Source organism: Jaculus jaculus, chromosome 2, assembly GCF_020740685.1.
Source record: "Jaculus jaculus isolate mJacJac1 chromosome 2, mJacJac1.mat.Y.cur, whole genome shotgun sequence".
Lineage (NCBI taxonomy): Eukaryota > Metazoa > Chordata > Mammalia > Rodentia > Dipodidae > Jaculus > Jaculus jaculus.
Window position 1 is genome coordinate 55,176,194 of NC_059103.1, and position 15,331 is coordinate 55,191,524.

At 45.2% G+C, this 15,331-nt stretch overlaps 1 protein-coding gene across 1 annotated transcript in view; it reads left to right on the plus strand.

Moving 5' to 3' along the window:
* The first annotated feature begins 435 nt into the window (after positions 1-435).
* Fbp1 (fructose-bisphosphatase 1) overlaps positions 436-15,331 on the plus strand; it is a 31,503-nt gene continuing 16,607 nt past the window's right edge. The window contains exon 1 of the mRNA XM_004656861.2: positions 436-750. Within this exon, the coding sequence (XP_004656918.1) occupies positions 581-750 (170 nt within the window). The 5' untranslated portion in view covers positions 436-580. The remainder of the gene's footprint in view (positions 751-15,331) is intronic.

The window sequence follows — 15,331 nt, forward strand, 5'->3', positions numbered from 1 at the left end:
GGTAATAATGGGGTGGGCGGAGGGGGAAGATGGAGGGGCAGGGACTAGGCCCGGACTGGAAGGGAGGGATCCGCTGGTCAATGTGGGCTGTAGTATGGGAGCTAGCAAGGTACTCGTTTCTGTTTGATATTGGGGAGGGGGGCGAAGTAAATCGTGCCTTCCTCCTAGGCAGGGTAGTTTTGGGGACTGAATTTGATCGTGCAGGTGGCCCAGAAGCACCTTCCACAAGGCATATGGCCGCTTTCGACTGGCACTGTGGCAGGGAGACCAGTGGAGGACTTGGAGGAGGCAGCGAGGCCCTAGGGGCGGGGATGTGGAATGGAGGGAAGGAAGGAGAGTCTGGGAGGCAGTGGCTGTTGGGGTGGAGGCGGGGAGCGGGGAGCGCGGAGGTGTGCCTGGGGCAGGGGGCGGGGACCTGCTACCTATAGGCTCCCCCACGACTCAGCCCGCGGGGACTCGATCCGGCCTGGGCGAGTCGCGCTACGCGTCTGCAGACAGTTGACGACCCCCATCGTGAGTCCCGAGGCCCGCACCTGCCTCACCTGCCGCACCTGCGCCCGCGCCTGTGCCCGGCTCCAGCATGGCGGACCAAGCACCCTTCGACACGGATATCAGCACCCTGACCCGCTTCGTCATGGAGGAGGGCAGGAAGGCTCGCGGCACGGGCGAGATGACGCAGCTTCTCAACTCGCTCTGTACCGCGGTCAAAGCCATCTCCTCCGCGGTGCGCAAGGCGGGCATCGCGCATCTGTGAGTTAGGTTTCGGGCAACTTGGCTGCGTGCTGTCTGTCTGTCCGCCCGCTCGGGGATCTGCCAGGCGGCCGCATGTTTGCCTCTGTGCTCCTGTGCGCCCATCTGACAGCTGAGAACCTGTCTCACAAGCCCCCCTTCTCCTGATCGTGGAGGCGCACATCGACCCCTGCCTCTGCCTCCACCTCCTTCTTTGGCCTGAGCAGCTCGGCTTGGGGTTCCTCTCAGACCCAGGTGAAAGTGGGTGACTTAGCAGGAACTGGAAAGTGCTGTCTCGGGTGCCTTTCTTTCCCTGTCTGTTCTTTGTCATTTGGAATTGAGGTCCCAACTAGGATTCTAATCCGGTTCCTCCTTGACCCAAGCAAGTCAGTAGTTAGAAGTTCCCCGCCACACACACCGCAGCGTGGAACTAACAGAGAAGCAGCGGCTGGACGCACAGCGCCCCCAAGAGACTCCCCATTTCTGGTGATGTTTGCAGTGTGTTGTCCCCTGTGAACAGAAAACCCACCTTACAAGCTTCAAAACCTGTACCCATATACAACAATGGTGCCCGTGCCGACCACCATTTAGTGAGGAGTCCAAAGATAGCATGGAAGCAGAATGCTTCGGATTGAAGCAAAGAATGTCTCTCAGACATCAGGGTGTACAGGAACTCCTCGGGGGTTCGATTAAAATGCAGCCCTTCCTTCAGCAGTGCAGCTGCCTCTTTCCGTGGAGATTCTGCAGTTACCAGTTCTTTTGGTGGGTAGCTATGAGGTGGCAGGTCTGCAGACTGTGTGGCCAGTAGCAAGGAGCGAGGGGATCTGGGCATGGGAATTCCGGGGCACCTTCTTGCTATGACTTCTGTAAATCACACAACAAACACCCCTTGCTTTGTTCTGGTATGTGTGAGCATTTGACCTCCAATTGGTCCTCACTACAACTGAAGGGCATCTGGGGTTTTCAGTAGTTTACATGCTTTCCTAATATTTCACATACCTATGAACAATACAAAGATGACATACCACCCTGACTTGGATTCTTTTTTCTAGTTAGCCCTGCTCCCAGAGTTTGCCTTGATGGAACTAGTGTGTGTATGTGTGTGTGTGTGTGTGTGTGTGTGTGTGTATTTGACATGTGTGTGTAGGTCAGAGGACTACTTTGGGTGTTGCTTCTCATTTTCCACCGTGTTTGCAGCAGGATCTCTTTTGTTATTTGCCACCATGTTCACCAGGCTAGCAGGCCCATGAACCCATCTGAGGATCCACCTGTCTCTGCCTCCCTTCTTACCACAGGAGCACAGGGATTACAGACACACACTGTTTTGTTCAGCTTTGATTGGGTGCTGGGGATCCGAACTCTAGACCTCATGTTTCCATGGCCTGCACTCTATCCGTTGAGCCATCTTCCTAGCCCAATGAGCTAACTCTTAAGAGAGAAGACTATGGCCATGTTTCTTTTCAGATGTCAAGCAGGGTTAGGGCTTGGAAGGGAAAGCTAGAGGCATGGCTGATGAAGCAGTGGATGACTCCTGCCCTGGTCTCTGGAAGAGCACATTTTTAGGTATTTTCTGCTTTCACAAACACATTCAGGGGAAGTTATACTTCAAGTTTAACTTACAGCTCTCAGCTTTCACTCTGAAGATGAGCCACCTTTGTAAACAATTGCCATTTCTTACCTTATTTTAAAACCATGTGAGTATCCATCACATCCTCAGAGCAACTGATAAGCACAACATCTGCTCTGAGGTGTCCCAGAATTTCACAAACCTCAGGAAGTGGGACTGTGAAAATAGGTGCTAATTTTGGCCATAAAAGAAGTTGTGTTGGTAGACTAGATAGTTGTGACACTAGATTTTTGAAGATGTTTTTATTGTTATTATTATAAACTCCATTGTAAGTTATACTCATTGAAAAAAAAAAACAGGAAAAAGTGAAGCTCAATCCTTATCAATTCCCTGGGATATTCACTACTGTTAGTGTCCCATTGATATTCCCAGAGACTTCTTTCTGCTCACATTTCTGTATGAATGTACTTTCACATATTCCCATGTATCAAGGAAACATAGTGCAAACACACTAACATTCTTTTCTTCAGTTTACTTTATCATCCCAAGTACATAATTCCACTATCAGGATGTATATATCAACTATCCTCTTGTATTGTGTGTGTGTGTGTGTGTGTGTGTGTGTGTGTGTGTAGGTGCACATGTGTGCACATGCACATGGAAGCCAGAGGATAACCTATGGTCTAATCCTCAGGAGTGTTGACCACTTCCTTTGAGACAACATCTCTCTCCTGATGGCCTAGAGATCATTAGTCAGGCTAGACTTGCAGGCCAGCCTGTCCCAGGTTCCTCCTGTCTCTGCCTTCCTAGCACTGGGATGACAGGTATGTGTCACCATGCCTGGCATTTTATGTGGTCAGGTCCTCAAACTTGTGAGGCAAGCACTTTACAACTGAGTCATCTCCTGTTATCTCCACATCTTTTAGACCATTGCATGGCATCTCCATCACACAGATGAACCATCCTCAAAATATTAGGGGGGCATTTAAGTTTTCATTGCTCTTTGGTTAATACAGTTTTGGAACAGGTGTCAATGCCTGGTTTGTGGGTAGCTGATGGGGAGTTTATAAGCTTGACTCTTAAAAACTCTTGTGGGAGAATAAGAATATGACTGTTCCCAGCATTATATGTAGGGAGGCCAGTAGCATCTAGATATGATCTCAAGCAAGACCTCCAAATTATACTCATTACAGGCTTCGTAGGCTGGCTGAAGTGCTAGTGTGTCACGAAGAGCTTATTAGGAACCCAGATTGGCCCTAGGAGCTCATGCACCCAGAGGGATGGGATGGTTGCAGTCATGCAAGAATCTTGCCAGGACCAGTTTCTGGAACTCATCAGGGAAGCATTGGGAGTTAAACATGGAGCATGTTCTCACTATCTCTATCATCTCTATCTCTATCTCTTTATCTCTCTGTCATTCTGAAGCTGCCACTGTCGTTATTTCCACTCCTAATGAGATACTATAATGTTACAACAATATGTAGAGACAGAATCTCAGATAGCTCAGGCTGGCCTAAAACTCATGATGTAGTCAAGAATGACCTTGAAGTTCTGATCCTCCTGTCTCTACCTCCTAAGTGCTGGGATTGCAGACATGTGCCACCATGACTGACTGTATTTCCTTTAAGTGTGTATGTGTGTAAGTGTGTGCGTGTATTTGTGCATATGTATCATATGTATGCATGTGTATTTATGTGCTCATACATATGCCACTGTACATGTATGGAGGTCTGAGGACAGCCTTGAGGTGATTGTCCTCTCCCTCCACCTTGCTTGAGGCACTTTGTCACTCTTGGTGTGATCTTGTTTTTGCTGCTTTGCTTTGTGTGTACCTGTCTAGCTGGCCTGTGAAATTCGGAATTCTTCTGGCTCTGCTTCCCATTGTCATATGTAAGATTCAGGATTATTGTATCCCTCTTTATGTGGGTACTGAGGAGTCAAACTCAGGTCAGCAATCTTGCAAGCAAAAACCTTTATGAGCCATTTCCCCAGCCACCCTGATGACATTTGTGTGTGCATGTATGTGTGTATGTGTGTGTGTGTGTGTGTGTGTGTGTGTGTGTGTGTGTGTGTGTGTGTAGGCCAGAGAACAACTTGGGGTATTATTCTTTAGGAGCAATTGTCCATCTTTTAATTTTCTCTCAAGACAGGGTCTCTCATTGGTCTGGAGCTTGCCAATTAGGCTAAACTGGCTGGTACACCATATATGATAGTTTTACATTTACATGGGTACTGGGATCAAATTCAATCAATGTCAGATCCACATTTGTAAGACAAGCCCTTTGCCCATGCTTTCTGGCTACACTTATAGTGTAATTTAAGAATTATGTCCCAAGGATGTACTTTTGGCAAATGTGTTCTTTTAGTATTGTCTCTTGGGTTTTGCTCACCTCCACCCACTTAGCAGAGATGGCACACTTACTCATACAAGGGCAGCTGGCCTGCTGTTCTCTGTGGGAACAGTCAGTGCGCTGTCAAGTTTAGCTGAGGAATTTGATGGTCAAAGTCAAGTGTAGCTCTACTTCATTGCTCTCCCTCCTTTGGGATTGACTTAAACTTTATGGTTTTATGGAATGGCCATGTAGCTGACTTCTCCTTGTACATATCCAAATCACTGTCTGAAGAATTCATTGATCCCATTCCATTCTGCAAACTGGTAGAGAACATATGCAATGTCTAAAACTCTAAAGGAGACCAACAGAGGACACAGAGCTCACTGTATATGAAAAAATACAGGCATAGAATTAATTTTAAAACAGAAAGGGGAGGCTGAGGACATGGCTGTGTAAATAAAGTGCTCGCCACACAAGCAGGAGATCCAGATTTTGGATCCCAAACACCCATTTACAAATGCTGTGTGTGGTAATGCACACCGATAGTCTTAGCACTAAGGATATGGAGAAAGAGACTTCCTGAGACTCACTGGCTAGCTCATGTAGCTACAGAGGTGAGCTCTAGATTTAGTTGGAGAACCTGTTTCAAATAGTAAGGTATAGGGTGATAAAGGAAGACACCAACATTCTCCCATGTATACATTCACCTGTAAACACACCACACACACATACAATACACACAGAGAAATAAACAAGTACAACAGGAATTCAGAAAGGTGCTTTCATGGAGGTACCAGAATGATGATGCCAGTGCAAAGAATTATGGGACTTCAAGGTGGGCATTTGTGATGTGTGTTTCAAGTCATCCACAGAGCCTGAGGGCTTGGGGTCATATGAGGAAAGAGTCAGAGTTGGAAATATGTTTTGGAAAAAGCTGCTAATTTTGTTTGACCAAAGTGTGGAGTACATGCGGGGGCATTTGTAGATATGACATTTTGGGTGCATTGGGGAAGCACCCTATGGCAAGGATGACTATTGTACTTTTGTTGTTGTGCAAAGGGAAAGAATAAAGGGTATTGAAAGGTTGTGGAGTAGGGGAGTGGCATAAATAATCTGGGGGAAGATAAGGCTGGAAGTGCAGAGTTGGAGAAGACATTTCAAAAACCAGTGGAAAAGTGAAGAGGTGATCAGAGCTGGAGCATCGAAGGGGGAAGGGATGGAGATAAAGTTGAAGTCTAAGCATAGATTGGGTTTGCAGGACAGCCAGGGATGTTTGTAGAGAGCTAATTTTAGCAAGAGAGCAGAACCAAGCTACCAAAAGCTGAAACAATATAACAAAACTAAAATTGGTTCCCAGGTGGGGTTATGGCTTCTTGGATAAAGTATTTGTCACACAAGCACGAAGACATAAGTTCAGATCCCCAACACCTCCATAAAATTCTAGGCATGGTGGTGCTTGCCTGTAATCCAAAAGCTGGGGAGGCAGAGAAAGGTGCATATCTGGGGCTCATCTGCTAGCTAGGCTAGTTGAATGGGTGAGTTCCAACTTCAGCGAGAGATCCTGCCTTATAAAAATAAGGTGGAGAGTAATTAAAGAAGATACTCAATACAACCTCTGCCCTCCACACAACACACAAGTAAACATGTGTACATGCACATCTGTGTACCCACATGCATGTGAGCATGAGTACATACATATGTGCATCGCACACACACACGCATGCACACACATACCAATTCCCAAGGAAGAGCTGGTTTTTAAAGGGGTGGGATGGGAAGATGATTCAGATGTTTTGGAAGCAGTAAACTTGGGTGTCATCGAGTTATGCAGGTGGATATATCTAGCCTGTAGTTGAATGGGCTGGTCTGATATTCAGGCAGGAAGATGCATTCAAGATGTTGCTGCTGGATGTGAGCATTTTTGCCCTGAGGTAAGAGGAAGAGCAGAAGGACTAGGTTTCACAGAACAGGAAAATGCAGAGCTTAATAGCCCTCTTTAGATATAGAAGGGGCTGAGTTCAAGTGCCTTGCTCTGCCATTTAATTTCTGTGATAATATAGGCAGATGATGAAATATTTGTGAGCCTCAGTTTCTCCTATTGTAAAATAAGGACAGTGGAATTTTTGACCTCCGAGAGTTGTGTGAGGTTGAGTTGAGCTTACTAATTGGATACTGATGTCATCATTGTTTCCCTGAACATTTTTATTCTTTTTCACCTATTTTGAGTGTATATGTATGTGGTGTATATATGTATGTGTGTCAATGTGCTCAAGTTGTGTGCCCATGTATGTGTGTGGGTGCACATAAACATGCATGTGAGTGTGGAGGTCAGAGATTGACATTGGGTGTCTTTCTCAGTTGCTCTCCACCTTATTTATTTATTTTTTTGAGGCATTCTCTCACTGAACCTGGAGTTTACTCATTCTGCTAGTCAGCTAGCCAGCAAACCCCTCCTGACTCTATCTCCCCCAACCCTGGGTGTTGGGCTCAGAGGAATATGTCACCATGCCCACTACTTTATTGTTGGGGGTCTGCACTCAGGTCCTCATGCTTGCATAGCAAGCACTACCCGCTGAGCAATCTCTGCAGCCCTAGTGTATGTATGTATGTATGTTTTGTAAACTCTACTCATGTTTTGCTTTCATTCTGTAGCACATCAGCAGGAATATATGCCAGGTTAGAACATTCCATCTTAACACAGTGCTGTACTTCAGGCTGGTTGCAGAAAACATACCCTTATCATGCTCCTAGTATATTCAGAGATGTTACTTTTATATATGAGAAAATAATACAGAAATTCAGTTTCAACTTTGTAATTTCAGGTCAGCTTGTGCATGCTTAAGCTTGTCTTCACATTTTCAGAGTATACGACACTAAACTGTGAGGAACCATATCCAATTTGTTTTATACTTCTTAGTTTAATAGATCCTCATGACCAAAGAGTGAACCTCAGCTCCCTTTCCATGGGAGACACATGCCAGTCCCCAGCCTAACTGTCCATTTCCAGACCACATGAATGCAAGCAAAGGTTTGTGACCTTTTCAGCTCACTTGTTTTCCATGTGTTTCTGAACTAACCCTTGGATGTTCTCAGCTGGGTGAGTGGTTGGTCATTTACCATGGAATCAATCAGTAACACAGTGATGTTACCTTGGACTTTAGTGATAAGGCTTAAACAGTAATCTCCCTATTTTTCTCAGATGGTGTTCTGAAAAGGAGCTTAGTTCTTCTGCATGCCTCACAAAGCACTTCTGCTTAACATCAAGAGGAAAGTCACAAGGAGATTGGCCTTAAGTGTGGCAGGCCCTGGCTCCAGTCCTGTATTGTTATCTGTGCTTAAGAAACTGTTCAAGGTGGCTGGAGATATAGCCAAGTTGGCAGAGTTCTTGCCCAATATACACTAGGCTCTGAGTTTGATTCCCCACACCAAATTAACTTAGCATAGTGGAGCACATATGTAGCCCCAGTATTTGGAAGATAGAAGCAGGAGAATCAGGAGTTCAAGGCCTTCCTCAGTTGCATAGCAAGTCCAAGGCCAGATCCAAGGCTATGAGACCCTGACTCAAAAAAAAAAAAAAATGCTTTTCAACATGGTTTTCTTGACCATTTGCATATAAAATATCACAGACTTCATGGTTATGAAATGGCTCATGTCATTATGGAAACCATATGCACATATGTGCTAATATTTAATCCAGATTTCCAAGGATTTTGAAGTATGGGGTAAATTAACCTATGTTGTAAGAATTTCTCCATTCTAAAAATTAAAATGATGTATAGCCTTTTAAAAATACCACTGGTGTTTATAGAACAAAATGAGCTTTATAGTAAAGTAATAGATGAGATATCTTAGACCACTTCTTAAAGCCAGCTTTGGTCCTTGAAGTTCAGGAAAAGGTCTTTTGTACCTCTAGGAGTTTAAAAGGGAAAGGTCACATGACCTTAAATACTACCAGGGTGCATTTCCCACTCTAACTACTTGAGCTGCAGGGCCACCTCATTTGAATAAATTTGAAGTGAAATGTCACAAGATTTCAAAGGAAATAATAATCCTGTGAGTTTTTATTTTCCTTGTCAGTTACTTGTGACAGCAGTTCTATGCAGGCTGTTTACTTTTTTTTTTTTCTTTTAATTAATTTATTTTTGAGAGCAAGAGTGACAGACAGAGAGAAAGAGGCAGATAGAGAAAGAGAGAGATCAGGTAAGCCAGGGCCTCCAGCCACTGCAAACGAACTCCAGACACGTGTGCCTCTTGTGCACCTGGCTAAAGTGGGTCCTGGTGAATAGAGCCTCCACCGGGGGTCCTTAGGCTTCACAGGCAAGCGCTTAACAGCTAAGCCTTTTCCCAGCCCCAGGCTATTTTCTTATAAGTTACTTTCAAAAGAAGTTTAGAGGGCTGGAGAGATCTCTGTCGCTCTCAAATAAATAAATAAATAAAATTAAAAAAAAAAAGAAGTTTAGAGCTGGTCCCTCACCTATGCAAGTACCAACACTTACTTAGTGGATGCCTGTGGGAGTCTACTGAGAACAACTATGTGGGGGCTCATTGGTTAAGAATGCTTGTTACTTAATCATGAGACCACCAAACTCTCTTCCCCAGAACAAGTAAAAATCTGGGTGTGGTAACCCCAGTCTGTGGAGGTTGGGAGAGGAGTGGGGATAGAAAAACTGCTGGAGTCCTGCAGACAGAGAGTAGCTGCGGGTTAAGGGAGAGACCCCCTTCTCAAGGAAAGAAATATGCAAATGATAAATAAGAGGATGCCCAACATTCTCCTCTGGTTTCTACTAACATGCACATGGGGCAGGTACATCTGTGCGCGCACACACACACACACACACACACATATAAACACCACACACACCACAGCACACATATATTCCAACAACAAAATCTGGGTGTGGAGGTGCATGCTTGTCATCCCAGAGCTGGAGGAGTGGAGAAAAGCAGATTCCTGAGACTTACTGGCCATCCAGCCTAGTTTCCTCGGTGAGTTCCAGCCCACTGACAGGCCCTGTCTCACAAAAGGTGGTTGATGCTTGAGAGAAACCACACCCGAGGTTGTCCTCTGGCCTCCACAAACATGTGCACACATGCACACCCACCAATACACAAAACAATGATGGCTATTAGTTTAGAGAGAGGGATGTGTACGTGGACCAGATGTGTCTTACACATTACCCAGCATCCTTGAACACGTGGCCAGAAACTGTTAATTTGGGAATTTGGACAAGTTGATGGAGATCACATATTTGGTAAGAGAGGCATATTGAATTTGAATCCAGGTCTCCATGGTGCTAAGCTCTTGTCAGGACCACACTTTGCTTCTCAGTATGGATGTGTTTATTCCAGAGAAGTAGGAATGGGCAAGGAATGATAATATTTCTTGCAGACTATGCTTCAGGCATTATTTGGAGCATGTAGTTTGAATATATGTTCCCCATAGACTCAGGTGTTTTTTATTAAGCTTGTAACTTGAATTTCTTGGCTGGAAGAGGTGTCACAGGGGGAGGATCCTGGGATCCAGCCCCAAGGTATGTTTGGGTGGATCTGAATTCCAGCTTAATGGTACACAGAGAGGTTTTGAACTCTAGCTATGCTGGCTTGTGGTGTGGGCTGTTTGGTGGTGTCTCTTTGCTTGGATTTATGAAAGGGAGCCAGCTTCTTCAACCATTTGATGGAGCTTTCCCTGGATCTAAGTTTAAATAAATCCCTTCCTCCATAAATGGTTTCTGCTTTGGATGTTCATCCCAGCAACTTGGAGCTGACTACAACAGAGTTCCTTACCCATACCAACTACTCATTATTCTCACTCTACAGAGTATGAAGCAGAGATGTTATATTCCCAGGTTGCAGGTGAAACACCAGAGTCTAGAGACAAGAAACGACTTATACAAAGCTCCTTTAGCAAGCAGTGAATCTGGGTTATGGATCCTTGTGGTCTAGAGTCCTAGCCTGTGGTCTTGACCATGACATCCTGAAGTCTCCTGGTGAGCTGGCAGGAGGAAAGGGCTACTGTACTTGTGTGCGAAAGTTCATGCAGTGAACATGCTTTCATCTAGAGCATATTATAATGTACAGTGGCCTTGTCAGTGGCAGAGATCCTGGATAGTAGAAGTTACAAAGGGAAGCAGTACTAATACTATTGTGCTTAGGAGTTCGTGGATCCTTTTATTACTCTCTGAATGAGTTCATTCCATTTAAATATATTTATTGGGGCTGAGGATGGCTCAGCAGTTAAGGGTACTTTTTACAAAGCCTATTGGCTCAGAATCAGTTCCTTTCCTACACTCATAAAGACAGATGAGTGTATAGTTGCAGCAAAGAGACCCTGGTACACACACACACACACACACACCAACTCATACATTTTTTTTAAAATCCTTTAAAATGCATTTTTTGAGCACTTACTGCATGTGGACCTTGTTCTAGGTGTTAACAATACAAGGTGAATGAAATAGTTTTTCTTCTGCCTAAGAACTGAAAATTCCCTTCTTCAAGAAGCAAGTTTAAATATGCTCTTTATGTGGAAGAGTTTCAGTTCTCTCAGAGAATTCTCTAAGCATTGACCCTTTGCCTTTTGCCTTAGCTTCAGAACTCACCAGAAACCAAACCAAACCTGCTTCTAGATTTTCAATGAGCCCTAGAAAAGTGCTACCCAGAGATTCCTTACATCCCTTCAAATGATGTCCTGGTGGAAAAACTACCGTGCCTCAATTGTCACTACATACCTGACCAGGATGGACATTTCAGTGCAGTCAGAGAACTATGAGGCTCGCTAATTTCACTTGCTGGGAAGAGAGTCAAAGGGTGCCTCAAGCCATAATACTTAGACACATTCCTACCACAGTGGTGGCATTACTGCCCAGCATATGGAAATCCATCCTTTTGTTTCTACCTTCAAGTCACTTTCTCATAGGCTTTCTTAATATCAGGGCTCAGTGGAGAAGCCCTCATGTAACATGTTCTAGAGAAATTAAATAGCAAATAGCCTATGAGTCTGAGGACTCCAGAAAGTCCTTTTCTTCTGGAACAGTGATGGGACCCTCACTATGGGCAAAGAGGCCTTCTGAAGAAAGGTGGAAGAGTAGTGTGACATACTGACTCCCATCCAACAGTGTAGTGGGAGTCCTGGAAGCCACAAGAATGGAAAGGTGGCTGCTGTACTTCAATGTAGTTGTGGGCACATCCTACACTGCTCACCCATTTTGTGTGTTATGTGGACCACATGATTCTCATCATAGATAAGTTATGGCACCCTCTATGGCCCTTGGGTCTTCTATGTGTTGGCCTCTCTGTGACCCCAGGTTAAGCCCTCCAGGATCTTGACACACAGTGAGGGTTGTGCTCTTGGTTTGGCAAGTTATCTCTGTGACCATTTGCAGTCCAGAGCAAGACCCAGAATAACAGAACTCACTTTATTTCCATTTGGTCAAATGCTTTGGGTGCATGCTCAGGAAAAGCTGCCCTGTGTACCAGGAGCTCTCTTACTGAATCCCATCAATCAACAGGCATAATGGGTTAAAAACTCAGGTTTTAAAATTTCATTTATCTATTTGAGACAGAGAGAGGGAGAGAGAATGATAATGGGCATACCAAGGCCTCTAACCACTGTAAACGAACTCCAGATGCACGCACCACCATGTGCATCTTGCTTAAATGGAACCTGGAAAATCAAACCTGGGTCCATAGGCTTATTCACAGGCAAGCACCTTAACCACTAAGCCATCTCTCCAGCCCCAAACTCAGTTTTTTTAAAAAGTGTGTGTGGTGTGCACGCGTGTGTGTATGTGTGGAGGTGCTCATGTGCCTGCATGTGGAGGTCAGAGGTTGACGTTCGGTACCTTCCTCAATTGCCCTCTGCTTCATCTACTGAGGTAGGAACTTCCAGGTGAATCCAGAGCTTACTGGTTCAGCTAAACTAGCAAACCAACTTATCCTGGGGATCCCTTCTCTGCCTCCTGAGTGCTGGACTTGTAGCTGGGCCACCATGCCAACTTGGCATGTACATGGGTGCTGGAGGTCATTACTTAGGTTGCCACTCTTCCATGTCAAGGACTTTATCCACTGAGTCATCTGCTCAGCTCTGAAAGCTATAGGCTGGGGAAATGGCTCAGCATTAAGAGTGCTTGACATTTAAGCATGAGGGCCTCTTGGGCTGGAGATCACTAAGTTTGACTCTCCAAAATCCACTTCATGGGTCACACATGTCTGCACTCCCCATCTGGGGGATGAAGATGGGAAACTCACAGGGGCGGCTTGGGTTTGAGGAACAGATCCTGTTTTAAGGAAATATTGTTGAGTGACAGAGAAGGCATCCAAGTTTCTCTGGCCTCTGTATGCACATGTATGGCACAGCCATGTTTATTCATACCACACACATCTTCTACACACACCCATGCAGAAAAAAATTTGTTCATTAAATATACACATAGTCCCCAATCCTTCCCTCTGGAAATATGTACAAAATACACTTATTTTCTTTGGCTAAACTGCTCATGTGTAGCTTTTCTTTGGAACCCTTGCTAATTTAGGCTTTTTTCAAGGCTTTTCAATTTCTTCCTACTGGTAAAACATCTAATGCCATTCAGCTTGAAGGCCACCTTCACACAGAGAACTTCCTCAACCATTACCCACCCTCCCTGCCACCCATCACCTTGTTTATTTGCTTATTTATTTGGTTGCTTGTTAGGGGTTCTCTTTCTACACAGCATGCCCATTCTAGCTAATATGTCCAGTTCTCTTAAACTGTTGACTTTTTCAACAATTGTGTCTCTCTGTGTGTAAATGTGTGTGTGCCACAGTATACATGTAGAGGTCAAAGGGCAATTTTGGGTGGGGGTTAATCCTTACCTTCCACTTTAAGGCAGAGACTTGTTATTTACCCCTGTGTGTACTAGGGTAGCTGGTCTATGAGTTTCCTGGAAATTCCTTTCTCTGCCTCCCATCTTGCCACAGGTATGCTGTGATAACAGATGTGTGATACTGTGCTGGGTTATATGTAGATTCTGAGGATCCAAACTGAGGTCCTTACACTTGCACAGCCAGTGCTTCACTGCTGAGCCATTGTCTCAGCCCCTCTTTAGAATTCTTTTACCACTATGTGTTACCTTATTGTATTATATTACAGAGCATACCTGTCCTTCTCTCATCATATCTCACTAATTTGGAAACACTTGCTTCTTTGTTTCATATCACTAAAACCTAAGTGCTCTGAGGGCAGGACCTGGTCTGTCATGTTCAGCTCTGAAGGCCTAGTATAATAGATCCCTGTAAGTATTTGTGGATTACACACACATGCAGGCAGGCCTCTAAGAAGCTTTAAAATCAAAGGGACCAGGATTGTGAAGCAGGTGCAATTGGACCAGTATGCAGTAGGCCGTTCCTTCCCATAGCTTATTATGAGTGTACTCTTCAGGAATAGCTGGGAGCCGGCTCCCCAGTGTGGTGGTCTTAACACATGGTGGCATCTAGGGGGAGGTGGTGAGACAAGTCCCTTCCCTTCGTGCTAGCTTCTTGTCTCACCACGTGATCTCCCCCTTCCCCAGGCACTCTGGCCATTGGGGCGTCATCCACTATGAGGTGATGCAGACAAAGGGGCCTTGCCAAAGCTGACTGTGTGTTGTGTGGATGTCAGCCTCCCCCACTGGGCGCTCAGTGTGCTTCAGGTTCTTCATGATAGTGATGAAAACGGGGAGTACCTGCCAGTCTGAAGTGTGCTATCCACCTGCCTGGTACCCTCAGCCCTCCACCTCCACCCTGGCTTTCCAGGTTACCTGGAGATGCCTCAATTAATCTGCATCCATGAGGTGCCAGGGTGTGCATTTCCTCAGGTAGCCTCAGCAGCCTACTTCCAGATGAGTGCAGCACCCTTAGCCTTCTTTTCTTTCACTTCCTGTGTCCAGTCTCTTTCTTTTCTCTGTACCTCCTTCCTGAATGACATTGGCCTCTGTCCTGTTTCTATGTTAGCCCTCTCCTTCATTCTAACAATGCAGGCTGCATTTTAGATGAGGCTTTAGGCTTCAGGGAATTTTATAATCATTGATTTGAAGGTAGTTTTACAAGAAAGTATGAACTATGGGCTTCTTATCCCTTCTATTCCACAAGAATCCTCCCAGGGTGTGTGTGTGTGTGTGTGTGTGTGTGTGTGTGTGTGTGTGTGTGTGTGTAGAGCAGCCCAGACTGGATGTCAGAGTGAATAGCTTGCTCATACTCTGTGGTTTGAAGTTCAAAGTGTGAGTTTCCTCCTCGATACCTGAATTGTCAGGGCCAGTAGATGTTCCCTTTCTTTCAGTATCTTTTAGTCTGAAGCCACAGCACTCCTTTGTTAGCTCACACATCATGCTCACTCAAACCTGGGCTTTCTTTGTGTGGAGGGTGTGTGTGTGTGTGTGTGTGTGTGTGTGTGTGTGTATACAACAGAGCACCACACACATGTGGGAGTCAGAGGACAACCTTAAGTGTCATTCCTTATCTGTGATCTTGTTTGAGAAAGGTCTCTTTGTTGTACACTGCTGTTTACTGCAGGTTAGCTGGCCCACGAGCTTCTGGAGATTCTCCTCTGTCTGTTTTCCATCTTGCTAGGAGTGCTGGGATTATAGATCCATGCTGCCACATCCAGCTTTATTGTGTTCTGGGATCCAAACTCAGGTCTTCATGCTTGCATTATAAGTCTACATTGAGCCATCTCCCTGTCCCTAACCTT